Below are 14311 nucleotides of genomic sequence, written 5' to 3'. Positions count from 1 at the left end.
CACGGTAACTGAGGATAGACAAGTCCAATGGATTGGATTCCCCTGTATCGTTTGGGGACTACGACGTAGTGGCCTAGTACGTCCGTAGTCGATGAGTCAAGTGAATTATTACAGAGATAATAATTCACTGAGTTAGAAGGAGTTCTGACAGGTATGACTCACGACCAGCTCGATATTGGGCCTAGAGGGTCACACACATATGGTAGGCATTGCGATGAGTAGAGGTTCGGATATGAGATATCCGATGGAGCCCTTGTCTTATTGGATGCAGATCAAATATCCACTAAGGGAGGACCCATTAGGGTTTGACAGGGGACCTCTATAAATAAGAGGGATTCAGAGCCTCATAGGCCAGAGTCTTTGCTTGCCTTTCCTATTCTCCTCTCCCTCTCCACCTCAGAGCAGGCATGGAGTTTTGAGGAGCGTCGTCACAACCCTGCTGTGTGGATCACCGCTAGAGAGGAGGACGCTTGACCTCCTTCACCCTCTCATAAGGATCTGCAAGGAAACAGGGATATACGATCTCCCTAGGTAACACAATCTACTCTATATGCAGTTTTGAGTTTCGCGGGTTTTGCGCACTAATCTTCGCACGACGACGAACATCTTTTTGGGAATTGGGGATTTTGTTTTCTTGTTCTTCCGCTGCGCATGTGATGTCGCCCCCAAGATATCCCAACAAAGAGTATTGATGTCATTGGACAACTTTGCTTTGCCCGCGACCAAAGTTAACCAGGGTGGAAGCCATCTCACCTTATAGTTTTGGCGGGAAATTTTCGCCCTGGCGGGAACACCTTGCTTTGGAACTCGTGCATTTTTTATGAGTCATTATGGCAAGGTGGGCAATCACTCGCCTTCTGGGGGAGGTGAAGGGTCACCTCGGTTGGCAGAATCTTGCCTTATAAAAGTCCCTTCTCCCTTCTACCGGTCCTTGCTAAATCTATTCCTGCGCTCCGACTCTCCTTTCCCATTGTCCTCTTTGGTCGATAAACGTCTCAGGTCAGTCAAGATGTCTTCTTCCTCTTCCTCCTCTTCTTCTTCGTCTGGTAGGTTGGGATTTGGGGTTGCAGCGTCGACCTCGAGTAGTGGTCTATTGTCGGGTGGGGCGTCTCCTGTGAACGAGAAGGCCGCTCGAGCCCTCGAAGTCATGAAATCCTTGCACGACTTTGACTCCGTTGTGATCGCAACGTTGCTCGCCCGTGTCAGGGATTGTTACAGCATCCCGACCGAATATGAGCTATATGCCCCTCGATCTGGACAATGGGCCCATGATCCGTTCCTGGATGGGTTTGGACTAATTCTTGATGCCCTCGAGGCCGAGCTCGTGTTTCCTCTACACCTGGTGATCGAGGCTTGTCTCTCTTGGTGGCGTATCTCGCCATCTTTGATAGCCCCGAACTTGTGGAGATATATGGTGGCCTTCCTCGGAGAATGCCGAGGGGCAGGCATCACCCCGACCCGATCCCTTTTTTTGTCCTGCTTCCATCTTTCCAAGGGGCCGGACAGCTATTTTCTATCGTCTTGTGGTGGTTTTAGGTTGATCGGAGCGCCTTCCAATAATAAAGGGTGGAAAAGTCGCTACTTTTTTGTTAGCTGTAGTCGGGGGTGGGGGTTTAGCTTCTGATGGTCAGCTCGGGTGATCAATAATAGTTGTCCTGGGTTGTCTAATGATGAGTACGAGCAGCTCGGGCGAGTAAAGGAGATTCTTTCTACTTCCCGAGCTGTTAGGGACATGACAGAGGAGTGGTTGGTCGAGGCAGGTCTTAGTTTGACTCCTCGGGGTATGGCTCAGGCCAATCCCTCCTTTCATTCTACAGTTGTAGCACGATCACTTTACGTTGCTAACCATTCCTTAGTTTCTTAAGCAAATATGGTGAACCTTAAGGATTTGAGGGGCATGCCCTGCGCCTCTTCAGCTCCTTGGCCTCGTCAACCTGCCGCACCAACCTCGGAGGACTTGGATCGGCCGGGGAATTCAGAGCCTGACCGCCCGCGCAAGAAGCCGAAGATCGGGACATCCAAAATGTCTGAGTCTACTGTGGCCCGAGAGGCCGCTACCCAAGCTGGCGGTGTCCCGGGGGGGGCGTCCTCACGGAATCGCCCAGCCCGACGAGGATACAGGGAATGCACACAGCAAGGAGTGTACTGGGAAGGCGGGCTCCACTAAAACGGGCAGGCCTGTCTTAGTGCGTGAGCTCTGCCGCACCCGAGCCCATACTAAGAACGAGCCCTTCCAAGCTCTTTCTATGGGGGAGCTTCCTAACGGGGAAACAACTGATCCCCTTGAAGCACGCTGGTCGGGGTTGACCCTGGGGAGGCGGGTCTGGACGAACGACACGGCTTCTATGGCCTACGTGCGGGGCACACTCATCCCCGATATTGCCAGACAGGTGTATAGTTCACCGTCTAAGGTGTTGATCAAGAAAGCAGCCAAGTCTTTAGTTTGGGTAGGGATGGCTCGTATTTTCCTCGCTTTTGTTTTAGGCTTCCTTTTCTGTCTCTGACTGTCTTGCTGCAGAGAACCAGCACTACCATATGACACTCATAGACCGAGTACAGGACAGTGGTCGGATAATCAATGGTTTGGGTGACAAAATTACCGAGCTTCGCGGCCAAATCGAAGAGCTGAAAGCGGGGCCAGAGGCCATTGCGGCGACCGAGTAGTGAGTGGTCGACTTGGAGGGGGAGGTTGCACGACTGAAGTTGGGGCTCGAGAATGCCGAGCAACAACAGGCAGGCCTACGGGATAGTTGAAGGAGTCCCGCAGGCAGGTTCGCTCGATGGAAGATGAACTGCTGGACCTGTCTCGGAACGTAGAGGCGGCTCAAGCGTCGACGAAGAAGGCTGAGGAGGCTCTCGCGGAGGAGACCCGAGCGGCCCCTGAAAAGAACAAAAAACTCATCGAAGAATACAAGGAGTCTCGTGGGTTTTAGCTCGGGTTGCAGAGGTCGGGGCAGGTTATATATGAATACAGATATTGAGTCGCCGTGTCGCAGTTTTGGGCTCGGTATCCCGACCTTCAGTTTTAATAAGATCCCTTCTCCTATCTTCATGAAGATGACAGCGTGCAGATGCCCGACGAAGGTCCTATTAATGATAGCACGGATCCTCCCGAGGCTTAGGCTATGTCCTCTCTTTTTTGTGGCCAGTTAAGCGCTATTTTGTCTTGTATGCCACGACCGGTCGAGTAGTGTAACCTTTCTTTATCAATGGAACTCTTTTCCGCAATCTTGCATGTTCTCTCTTTTTTTTTTCCTGGCGACGAGAGCTTTTATCCGGCCCGACAGACTTTTCAGACATAAAACTTCTTCAAATTTGATATGTGTCATATCCTCGATAATTGTCGTCCTTCCTGTGTCGTTAAGCGGTAAGTACCATCCCGTACTACCGTCGTTGCCCGGTAAAGGCCTTCCCAGCTCAGGGCCAGCTTACCTCGGGAGCGAGTCAGGTTGCTGACCTCGATCTTCCGTAGGATTAAATCAACGAGCTCGATTGGCCGAGGGCGCACCCGGCGGTTGTAGAGTCTTGTGACGACTCTTCTATAAGAGAGGGCTCGGAGGTGCGCGTCGGCTCTTCATTCTTCGATGAGATCTAAGCCGACTTGGAGTCCGTTTTTTGACATGACATCATTGATGTTGTCAACTCAGGGTGTCGGAAAGACTACCTCGGGCGGAAGCACCGCCTCGGTACCGAACGCCAAGCTAAAGGGTGATTCCCCCATGGCGGTCTTCGGTGTTGTTCGGGAAGCTCACAGTATGCTCGGGAGTTTATCGACCCAGGTGTCGTGAGCTCCTGTGACTCTTCTCTTCAGGCCTTCCAATATTGCCCGGTTGGTTACCACGGCCAGGCCGTTAGTTTGGGGGTGGGCCATCGAGCTAAACCTCAACTATATCCCATAGCTCGAGCAAAATCTTTTGAACTTTTCGTTGTTAGACTAGGCGCCATTGTCGGTGATGATGGCTTTGGGGATGTCGAAACGAGTAATGGTGTTCTTCTATACAAATCCTTCTACTTGCTTCTCGGTGTTGGATGCTTATGGCTCGGCCTCCACCCATTTGGTGAAGTAATCCACTCCGACGATGAGGAATCTTCGTTGCCCCGAGGCCGGTGGGAATGGGCCGAGGAGGTCCATTCCTCATTGCGTGAAGGGCCATGCGCTATCAAGGGGGGTCAATAGAACTGTGGGTTGATGATATGCTCGGGAATGCTTTTGACACTACTGGCATCGTTGTGCGTATGCCATAGCATCTTGATGCATGGTTGACCAATAATACCCTTATCGGAGGACTTTGGAGACTAAGGTCCGATCGTAGATGTGCTCCCCGCAGATCCCCTCGTGAACCTCAGCTAAAACTGTCTGGGCCTCCGTGGGATCCAAGCAACGTAGGAGCGGTTGGGTGAACGACCTCCGATAGAGTCGTCCGTTCATGTCGCGATACCATGCCTGTGTGCATCGGAGCCGTCAGGAGGCCGCTTTGTTTGCCGGCAACGTCTCATCTCTTTTGTAACGGAGGATCTCTTCCACCCAAGCCGGGGCTGTGTCGGTCGTGGCCACCTCTTTGGTTGCGATGGTCCGGCAGGGAAGCTGCTTGACTTCCTAGGGCAATTTAGTGCATGCACCCTAAGCGAGTTTTGCCAAGGCATCTGCTTGAGCATTCTACGGTCATGGTACCCTTGTTATAGTGAAGTGTTGGAAGTAGCTAACGAGCTTCTTTTGATATGACCGACTACTAGTTGAGAATCGGTGAAAACCTCAATGTTCTTGACTTGGAGTTCGAGGGCCAACTTAAGTCCGGACAAGAGTGCTTCGTACTTGGCCTCATTGTTGGTGGCTTTGAATCCGAAGCGGAGCGCATGTCTAAACGATTGGCCATCGGGACCTTCGAGAACAAGATCAGCCCTGCCCCTTTTGGTGTTTGCCGAACCATCCACATGCAGGCCCAACCGTTGCTCGATATGTCCACAGGTATCGCCTTTAAGAGGAGTTAATTCTAAGATGAAGTCGGCGACAACCTGAGCTTTGATGGCGGTCCTTGGGACGTACTGTATGTCAAATTCTCCCAACTCAACCGACCATTTGAGCATTCATCCGGATATGTCAAACTTCGACAAGATTTGTCGTAACGGTTGGTCGGTCACCACTCTGATAGGATGGGCCTGGAAAAAGAGACGTAGCTTCCGGGCCATCTGGACGAGCGCCAAAGCTAGCTTTTCCACCGGCTAGTATCTCATCTCGGGGTCGCTGAGGACGTGGCTCACGTAGTAGACCGGTTGTTGCACTCCAGAATCTTCCCGAGTCAACACAGAACTGACTGCGTGCTCCGAAGCCGCTAGGTGGAGACTGAGCGGCTCACCTGAGGAGACTACAGCGAGTCGGGGTAGCTGGGCCAAGTGCTCCTTGAGCTGCTCAAAGGCCTCTTCACATTCCGAGGTCCATCTAAAGTCCTTTGGATTCTCCGGAAAAAGGGAAGGCATTTGTCCCCCGATCGGGAGAGGAACCAGGCCAGGGCAGTGAGCCTCCCGGTTAAGCGCTACGTCTCTTTTATCGAGCGAGGAGGTTGCATGTCGATGATGGCTTTCAGCTTCTCGGGGTTCGCATCTATCCCTCTCATGTGGATGATAAAGTCGAAGAATTTTTCCGAGCTGACTCCGAAGGTGCACTTTGTAGGGTTGAGGCGCATGCCGAACTTCCGCAATGTCCTAAATGTTTTGGCGAGATTCGCTAGGTGTGTTCGGGCGATTTTGCTTTTTATGATCATGTCATCGACGTACACCTCCATATTTCTCTCGATCTGGTGGGTGAACATCTTGTTCATCATTCTTTGGTAGGTTGCCCGGGCATTCTTCAGCTTGAACGACATGACCTTATAGAAGTAGACACCTCAGTTAGTGATGAAAGCAATGTGTTCCTTATCCTCTGTTGCCATCTTGATTTGGTTGTACCCTGAGAATGTGTCCAGGAACGTGAGGAGCTCGTGCCCCGAAGTTGCGTCGACTAGCTGGTCGATCGTTGGGAGTGGATAGCAATCCTTCGGGCATGCTCGATTAAGATCGATGTAGTCAACACACATTCTCCAACTTCGAGTAAGCTTTTTAACGAGAACTACATTCGACAGCCATCGAGGATATCTTGCTTCAGCGATGAATCCTGCCACCAAAAGTCGCTCTACCTCGTCATCCACCGCCCTTTGTCGGTCGTGCGCCAAAAATATATTAGTCTTGTTTTAAACAATAAAGATTTAAACAACAGCAGATTGCATCAAAATTTAGCCCATGAAAGTATATTTTTTACTTGCATGCTCTCTTTCGTAGTCACTAGAATCCATGAAAGTATATTTTTTATTTGCATGCTCTCTTTCGTAGTCACTAGAATCCATGAAAGTATATTTTTTATTTGCATGCTCTCTTTCGTAGTCACTATAATCCATTTATATTAATATTCATAGACCATTCATCCATTTATATTAATATTCATAGACCATTCTTGTCATGTTGATCTACTTTAATCTGTTCTTATTAGATTAATCTTTTGTTTTGGTGGCTCAAACATTCTTTTATATTCATATTCTCGAACTTTTGGCTTTTGTTTTAATTTTTCATTACCCCTTTTCTACAAAATATTGCTTCTTTATTATTATTATTATTGTTGTTGTTGTTGTTCTTAATTTTTACAAAATGAAGGGGGATTGATTGGGCTTCAGAAAACATTGAATTTTAGCTAACTCCATAATGCAGTATATTAAATGTCGTACATCATTATTCCTTTGTGAGGTAACTTTTCCTACAGGGAATGAATGCTATGTTCTGCTACCGGTGTTATGTTATATAATTTTGAAAATGGGGAAGAACTACTAGAGATCACACACAACAAACAGCATGTATATCTGTTACACACTATGCAAAATCCTACCCACCCCCCACATATAGAACAATCAGAAACCGTAAAAGGAGGAAGAATAATAAAAGAAAGAAAGAAAGAAAGAAAGAAGAATCAGTTCGTTCGTTCGTTCCCCTTTTTGCACAGTTGTTGTATAGGAACAAGGAAGAAGATAGGGGTGGTCCTGATGTCTGGTGATCACTTGGGAGCAGGATTAGGATTGGAGACGGATGGATGGGAGAGCGGCTTTTTCCTTGGGAGGCACAGCATCGGAGGGCTCCAGCACATGAACGGCGCCATCGCTCATTCCCAGTGCTATCTGGTTTGGTGCGGATGGGTGGGCAGCAATCACCACAGGATATACAACAGCAGCTTCACGGCTGCATCGACGATATTAATTTATTAATTTAATAATTTAGGCTTTATAATTTATATAGCTGACAGACAGAGCTTTTTCTTTTTTAAATTTAAGATTAAATGTTTGTTAGGGGGTGTTCTAAAATTATTAATTTAATCAATTCAATTGAAAAATAAATTATAAGTCGATTTAAACTAACTGGGATTGAATTAATTTGTTTTTTGAATCGATGATCTGAATAATTTTAATGATTTATTAAAATATTTATGTAAATTAATCAAACGGAGTTGTTACCTCTTCTGAATGGATGGTGATAAATATGCAGAGGGTGCAATTCGACAACGAAGCTTCAACCCGTCCGCTTCGAAAATTCCGACAGCCCCGTCCCTGAATCCAGCATGTACCAACAAACCATCGCAAGAATATGTTGCACTCGAAATCGATGCAGCAAGCGCATCTCTAGGAGACCACTGCAACCGAGAAAGAAAACAAACGTGTACCCCCCCCCCCCGTCAGCCGGAGAGACCACTGCAACCCCGAGGAACCTACGTATCGTTCTCTTCTTATCAAATCTATCTAACTCTATCAGAAAAAGGACTAACCGAATGCATGCACTCCAGCTTGCTGTCGTAGATGGATAGTTGGCTCGCGTGGACGACCAAGAGATGTGGATGATTCTTGTGGAACTGAACTTTGGTGTCCCCATCTAAAGGGGCTGCTGCTGCTGCGTGGGAAGCTGGTGCCTGGATAAATCGTGACATCTTCTTCTCCCATCCATCGATACTCCACATGCATAGCTGCAATTAAATCAACCTCATCAGTAAGTAGGAATACCGACACCAATCAGTTTGGACGACAGCTACAAACAAAGACCAAATGAAACTGTGTCAAAACATGGTGAGTTTTAATCACGCTAATCACTTTCGAGATAAGTCGGACGGACGACGTCAAAATCGAGCATATATTTTGATTCAAAAAAAAAAAAAAAAAAAGCCAAAAAAGCCGGCCGGCATGCTTAGGCCAAATGTACACACCTGAGCATCGGCTCCGGAAGAGAGCAGCACATCTAGTGACCGGGAAAATGCAAGGCCAGTGATTTTTTTCCGGTGACCCTTGAGATCGGCCGTGACCTGCAAAGTTTCCAGCAGATGCCAAGATTAAATTTGGCTTCTCATAAAACACAATCGAGTAGGAGGAGAGGTGCTAACCGTCGCGGTTTGCGCATTGTATATTAGAATACTAGAATCCTCGGTTCCGATGGCTATCATATTGTTATTTTGAGGATGAAATGCTAGAAAGGTCGGCACAGGTGGAGGCGACAATAAGGTCGTCATCAGCTGCGAGATAAAAACAAGAAACGTAATAATATCTTTCGAGACTCCCGAGTACAACCATAGCGGAAGCATGTCAGGCAAACAATGGATTTAAGGAAGAAAGAAAACTCGGAACCTTGGACGCCACCAAACTGAACAAAGAGACATTGCCGCCGGACGCAGATATAACGTAGGAGTCATTGTTTGACAAAGCCATACAGGAAGTTCCTTCTTCTGGATTAGCTCCGGTCGTGTCATTGATCATGACGGCACCATTCGATGGTTGCCACAGCCGAGGAGCGACAGATGCATTCGACTGAAACCCGAAGAAGAATAAGAAGAAGAAGAAGAAAGAAGAAGAAGAAGAAAGAAGAAGAAGAAAAACCACCATCACGAAAGATATATATATATATATGCAAGCAATAGATAAAATTCAGTCATGATAAACTCGGTTACCTTGCCGGATGGATTGTGGTCGACACGTGCCCACGTCCACAGCTTATGGACGCCATTGGAGCCGAGACCCAACACGGCTATCCCGGAGTTGGTGTATAACAACTGCACCACCTCGCTTGCCGTCGTGGAATCCGGCAACCGCAAGGCTCTGAGACGAGCGGAGTCAACAATGTCGGATGACTTCCATCCGGTATCTCCTGGAATTCTTAGCTTGACATCAGCGGCCGTCGTACCGTCCACCGTGGCCTGCACAATTCGTTTTACCGTGTCGTTATAATCCCTGCTCCGAATATATTCGAAATTTGAAGGGAAGGAAAAAAGAAAAAAAAAAAAAAAACTTATATTTACTTTATTCAGACAGACAGACCACCGCAACCGGTTGCACAAAATTCGTTCGTATAATCATTTTATCCAAACATTAGTAAGTTATAAAAAAAAAAAAAGAAAACCTTATACCTCCTCAGATGGCCTCTTCTCCCTCGTCGTTAACGACCTTTTCCCGTCTGTGTTTGCTAGGATCTTAATTCCATCGTCGCTTGTTGCCACCGCAAGCAGTGAACCTTCTCCGTTGAGTCTCAACCGAGGGCTTGCCTGCGTGTAAGGAAGAAGAAGAAATAGGATAAACTAAATGTTTCAGTACGTCACAGTGGGAACAAAAAATTAATAATAAAAAATAAAAACTACTAACAGGCAATCCACCATCTGCATCAGTAGATGTTAGCATATAAGCACGGTCCATATCCCAAAACTTTATCAGATTTTCATCTCCGGCTGCCAAGAGGTTCCTAGACGTATCGAACTGGACAACTCCGAATGGCCGGTTTCTGAACCCCGAATACGTCGTCTTGATTCTGCCGTTGGTTTCATTCCACTCGACCAGATGAGTTTCACCGTCTTTGCTGGTCCCACAAGAGAAAAGCCTGCGGCGGCGGCGGCGGATTGAAGATATGTAGTAGTAATTTCAATGATGATTCGTGAGACCGAAAATATATCAAAAGCAAAAAGAGAGAGAGAGAGAGAGAGAGAGAGAGAGAGAGAGAGAGAGAGAGAGAGAAAATATGACTATGAGTCACACCGACTAATTGTAATAACTAAAAAGGAAGGCATCGACAGGTTGCACCAAGGCTGCTGACATATAAAGAGCAATGGGATGGTGACAAATTGCGATGCGGAAAGACGGAGTTCTCACCTTGTCCCATTTGCACCGTAAGCCATCGTCGTGCACCCGTGACCGGGAGCGTCATACTCAACTTTGGGACCCGAACCATCGTAGAACCATGCTTTGATTTTCCCATCACTACCCGTCGAGAATATAAACTGCATCAATCAAGCCAAAGTGAGATCACTAACCGAGCAAGCTTTTTCGGATGGTTACACCGGCTAACGAGTACGACAACACCAACACCGAACGAACCTCGATGGACTCAATATGGCGAGCGCACACAGAATAAACAGGTGCGTCGTGGCCCTCAAAGGTGTACCGCTTCTGCCCTGTGGCAGCATCCCATACCTGTCGTCGGTCGGTGCAACAGAAAAATCATAAGCTCATGCAATTTCTTCTTATAAAATAGATAGGCCAAAGCACATCTATCTTGTGCTGCTCACTTTAATCGTCTTATCTTCACCGCATGTGACTATGGATAAGCTCTTGTCGGGATGGGAGAAGGCAATATCATTAACACTACCCACATGAGCATCGATCTACATAACACATATATATAAAACAAACCGGTCAGGCACATACTTGTACGAGGATGAATATAAAATATAAGAATAATAAAACATTTAGCTTACCTCCAACAGTTGTCCCAACTCAGCATTTAAGCTGAAAGCATATGTCTGAACAAGATGCTTTGAAAACGCAACACCTACATCAGAACATACATTAATATCTAAAATTAAAAACTATCGACTTAAGTTGAATCGTAGTACCGAGAATAGAACCATCTGGGCTCCATAGGCATCTGTTTACAGATATGGTAGCATCTTTAACGAGCGACGACTGCTGGATGAATGAATAAATGAGGTAACACACACCCGTGAATCATATTATTTTACACGACAGACAGACGGAAAACCGGACCAAATATCAACTTTTAAGCCCAAGGGAGAGAGCACCTGCAGAGGCATAGAACAAGATCCCATATCCCAAACCTTGAAGGTCTTGTGCGCTATCCTCTCTTTAGACCCGACTTCCCATATGTCAACGTCACCAACATTTGTTCCAACTACAAAATAAATCAATATGACACAATTTTTATAGAAAAAAAAAAAAAAAAAACACATCCATATGCTACTCGATAATTCAAGCGCGCCAACCTAGAAGAATTGTTTGGTGGATCGGGTGGAAATCCAAACTCATGACATTCGAACCCTGGTTAAGAGTCCGCACCACAGTTTTCGGAATATCATCTTGAGGGCGAATATTGGGCGGATGACTTGCACCGGAGAACGACGCCTGAAGCACAAGTTTCGGCCATGAGCAGTTTCTTTATACTGAACCAAGCTACAGACAAGGAGATTGTTACCGCAAGTCTTTGGCAGGTGTTAGCTGTTTAATACCTCATCTGTTTGGGCCGTGCGTAATCTCTTCCACACGCGTTCAGACTCCACAGTTTGGTTATCCCCCCCACCAGGAGGAGCATTTGTCGGAGTCCTTGGATGTTTAAAGAAAGCAGCTACGGCAGTGAAATTTATTAAGTATAGTCCCTGCAATCTTCTCAGTCACCAGAAAATTTAAAAAAAAAAGGGGCATTCGAGGAGCACCTGCACTTTGAGGCTGAAGCAGACCTGAAGGGACTTGCGCAGCAGCAGCAGCAGCATCATGCGGTAATGGTGGGTTAGCAATTGCCATCCATCTCTGAGTGGCACTTGCAGACGGAGAGACAACCAATGGGAGTGGCTGAATCAAATATAAAAAAAAAAAAAAATGGTAATTCAACATTAGTCGATCGATAACAAGGAGCAAAGAGAAGGAGAAGTCCTCTTACAGTATGAGAATCCATCGGAGGCAATGTTTCAGCTCTAGGATTAGGCGGCCCCATGAACTGGACATTTCTTGGGGCGGGTCCACGGGCTCCATCAGTAGGACATGTGTGATCAGTATAAAGCGTGTGGAAAGTTGGGCTGGGGCGTGGATTCGGGCACTGTTGGTGCTGCCAACGCAGACTATAAAAGAAAATGTGTGAATCTCAAACGTCGGAATAGAAACACACGCTCCTGACCGATGATGATTCATATGATGATGATTCATATGCTCAAGTAACTGTGAGTCTTGTTACTACTCTGTGCTACCTACTAAACAATTAACTGCTATTTCATTTTTATAGAAAGAGACTCATCAACTAAGTTTGGAATGGAATGATTGCCAATAGTAGTAGTAAAAAAAAATACTATTCAAGTTAATGGATAATTAAAGAATACCCGAACGTACGTACAATAAATAAATAAAAAAAGAAAGAAAACAGAGGAAATACCATACCATACCATACCATACCTTTGCTTGATTAAAGACTCGAGCCGAGATTCGCAAGGTGGAAACTTTAGCTTCTCACGAAACACAGGATTAGCTTCGAAGAGCTTCTTCAGCTCCACCCACATGTTATTTCTCGCAGATTTTACGTCACCGTACTTGGAAAGCTGCTGGTTTTGCCTTCATATTCGGTGGTGGATAAAAAAAAGGATGTCTCGTCGTCATGAGAATAATTTGTGCATCACTCTCTCTTAATTACAAAAAGCCAAACCGGATTACCTGAAATTCTCCAAAGCAAGCAGCTGAACCATCTCCTTGTAAAGCTCCTCATTGAAGGAAGCAAAAACCTTGAGATCCTTCCTAAGTATATCGATGGCTTTCCCTCTATCTGACCTATTATATAAGAAGAAGACCAAACAAAAACAGAGCATTTTAGACATGAACAATAAATCTGCCAAAACCAAAAAAAAAAAGGAATTATAAGCTTCCAAAACATCTCACATGTCAAGTGCTTCCAGGTACTTCTGCTTCCTAATCTCAAAGTAAATTTTCACAGAATGCCGATTATCTTCGAGCTTGGTGAAACTACCAAGGTACTTTTCAGCTTCATCCCAGTTCCCTTCCTGAACCAGATCCCCGAAATATTTCATGTTGAAGTAGCAGCCTGACTCTTGTTCCAACCTATCATCCAACCATTTTGCTCCGGTCATAACTTTTACAGACAGATTATAGAATTAAAATTGCTGAAGAAATTAAGACAACTTACTTGTGAACTGCTTCCTTGTACTTCTTTTCATTCAAGTACTGCAGTATCAGAAAAATCAGTTCCTCTTTCAAGGCTGTCATAACTTGCCGGCCCCTAATTCTCGAATGCTCCACGACGAACGATCCGGTTTCTAGAAGAAAGAAAGACACAAATCACATTCGTCACAAAGATCCAAGACGCCATGGCCAGGCTCAAAGATGCAATGTCACATCAATCCCTTCCCAAACGTAATAGAAAGAACACGAACGATGACCTCCCGTCCACTAGCTCGCAATCCAAAGACGTGACCTGAGGACCCCGAAAGCCTACCTAACTGATACTTGGGAAACACTAGTACGAGAACGAAACCCCAAATAGTTCCCTGTCCCAACCCTGCCTAACCCCAAATAGTTCCACCTTCAAGATTCAAAAGAAACGAAAGAAAACCCTACCGGGCCGTCACCAGGGCGGAGAGAAAGGCACAAAATGGCGATGCAGTGGCAATCTGAACCGCCACCGTGCTCCCTTGCGATGATCCCGCAACAGAGTCTTTGATCTGGAGTCGGATCCTTCAAGAAACCGCCAAATGCAAAAATATCTTTGTGTAAGCAAGCCCGATTCGAATCGCCTCCAAAGTTTCTAGGGCTTCGAACGGCTCTTCTCCTTCCTTACGGCTTCTTGCACTCGCTTCCCCTCCCTTCACCTGTTCCTTCTCCCCACTCCTCCCCATCTTTGTCGCCTTTTATAGCCCCCCCACCCCGTCCGGTTCCTATCATTCCCCCTGAGGCTTTTATAGGTAAGGAAAACCTGTTGCCTAAAAGACCCCCAATATTTAGGAAACCACCAGATTACCGCTCCCATGGTGGTGGGGGCGGTGGGTAAAAAGCGCGTCGCTGCTGGTCACGTCGGGAAGGGCATTCTTGGAAACAAAGCCCGATGTCTATTTCGAGAAGACAATTAATTTCAATAAAGGGTAATTTAGTCATTTTGTCGTTTTGCTGCCGACTCGGCCTCGTCAACCTTTCTCGTACTCAGTCCAATTTAAGTCCTCTGTTTCCGAGACGATAACATCCTACCCTTTTTTGCTGGG

General features: G+C 46.5%; 1 protein-coding gene across 1 annotated transcript; it reads right to left on the bottom strand.

The window, feature by feature from the left end:
• Positions 1 to 7008: 7008 nt before the first annotated feature.
• On the bottom strand, positions 7009 to 13322 carry LOC135666052 (protein TOPLESS-RELATED PROTEIN 2-like). The gene is made up of 23 exons (XM_065177556.1): positions 13243 to 13322; positions 12978 to 13157; positions 12756 to 12869; positions 12501 to 12656; positions 11995 to 12172; positions 11771 to 11906; positions 11567 to 11682; positions 11324 to 11462; positions 11123 to 11232; positions 10937 to 11006; positions 10799 to 10872; positions 10610 to 10705; positions 10419 to 10514; positions 10194 to 10321; positions 9693 to 9924; positions 9477 to 9595; positions 9005 to 9293; positions 8685 to 8864; positions 8444 to 8572; positions 8270 to 8365; positions 7838 to 8032; positions 7530 to 7705; positions 7009 to 7257 (listed from the first exon to the last, which is right to left on the bottom strand). Exons 1-23 carry the CDS (start codon positions 13320 to 13322, stop codon positions 7092 to 7094), a joined length of 3255 nt encoding a protein of 1084 aa, XP_065033628.1. The 3' UTR covers positions 7009 to 7091.
• Positions 13323 to 14311: the final 989 nt, after the last annotated feature.

This window comes from Musa acuminata, unplaced genomic scaffold, assembly GCF_036884655.1.
Source record: "Musa acuminata AAA Group cultivar baxijiao unplaced genomic scaffold, Cavendish_Baxijiao_AAA HiC_scaffold_1066, whole genome shotgun sequence".
NCBI classification, from domain to species: domain Eukaryota; kingdom Viridiplantae; phylum Streptophyta; class Magnoliopsida; order Zingiberales; family Musaceae; genus Musa; species Musa acuminata.
Note: the sequence above shows the minus strand (reverse complement) of the source record. Positions and strands in the feature narration are given on the sequence as shown.

Coding starts and splice junctions, on each gene's coding strand:
- LOC135666052 (XM_065177556.1), bottom strand. CDS start 13,322: ATGACAGCCTTGAAAGAGGAACTGATTTTTCTGATACTGCAGTACTTG. Junction 11,683..11,770: donor GCTTCAGCCTCAAAGTGCAG/GTGCTCCTCGAA, acceptor TCACTGCCGTAG/CTGCTTTCTTTAAACATCCA. Junction 9,925..10,193: donor TACGGTGCAAATGGGACAAG/GTGAGAACTCCG, acceptor CCGCCGCCGCAG/GCTTTTCTCTTGTGGGACCA.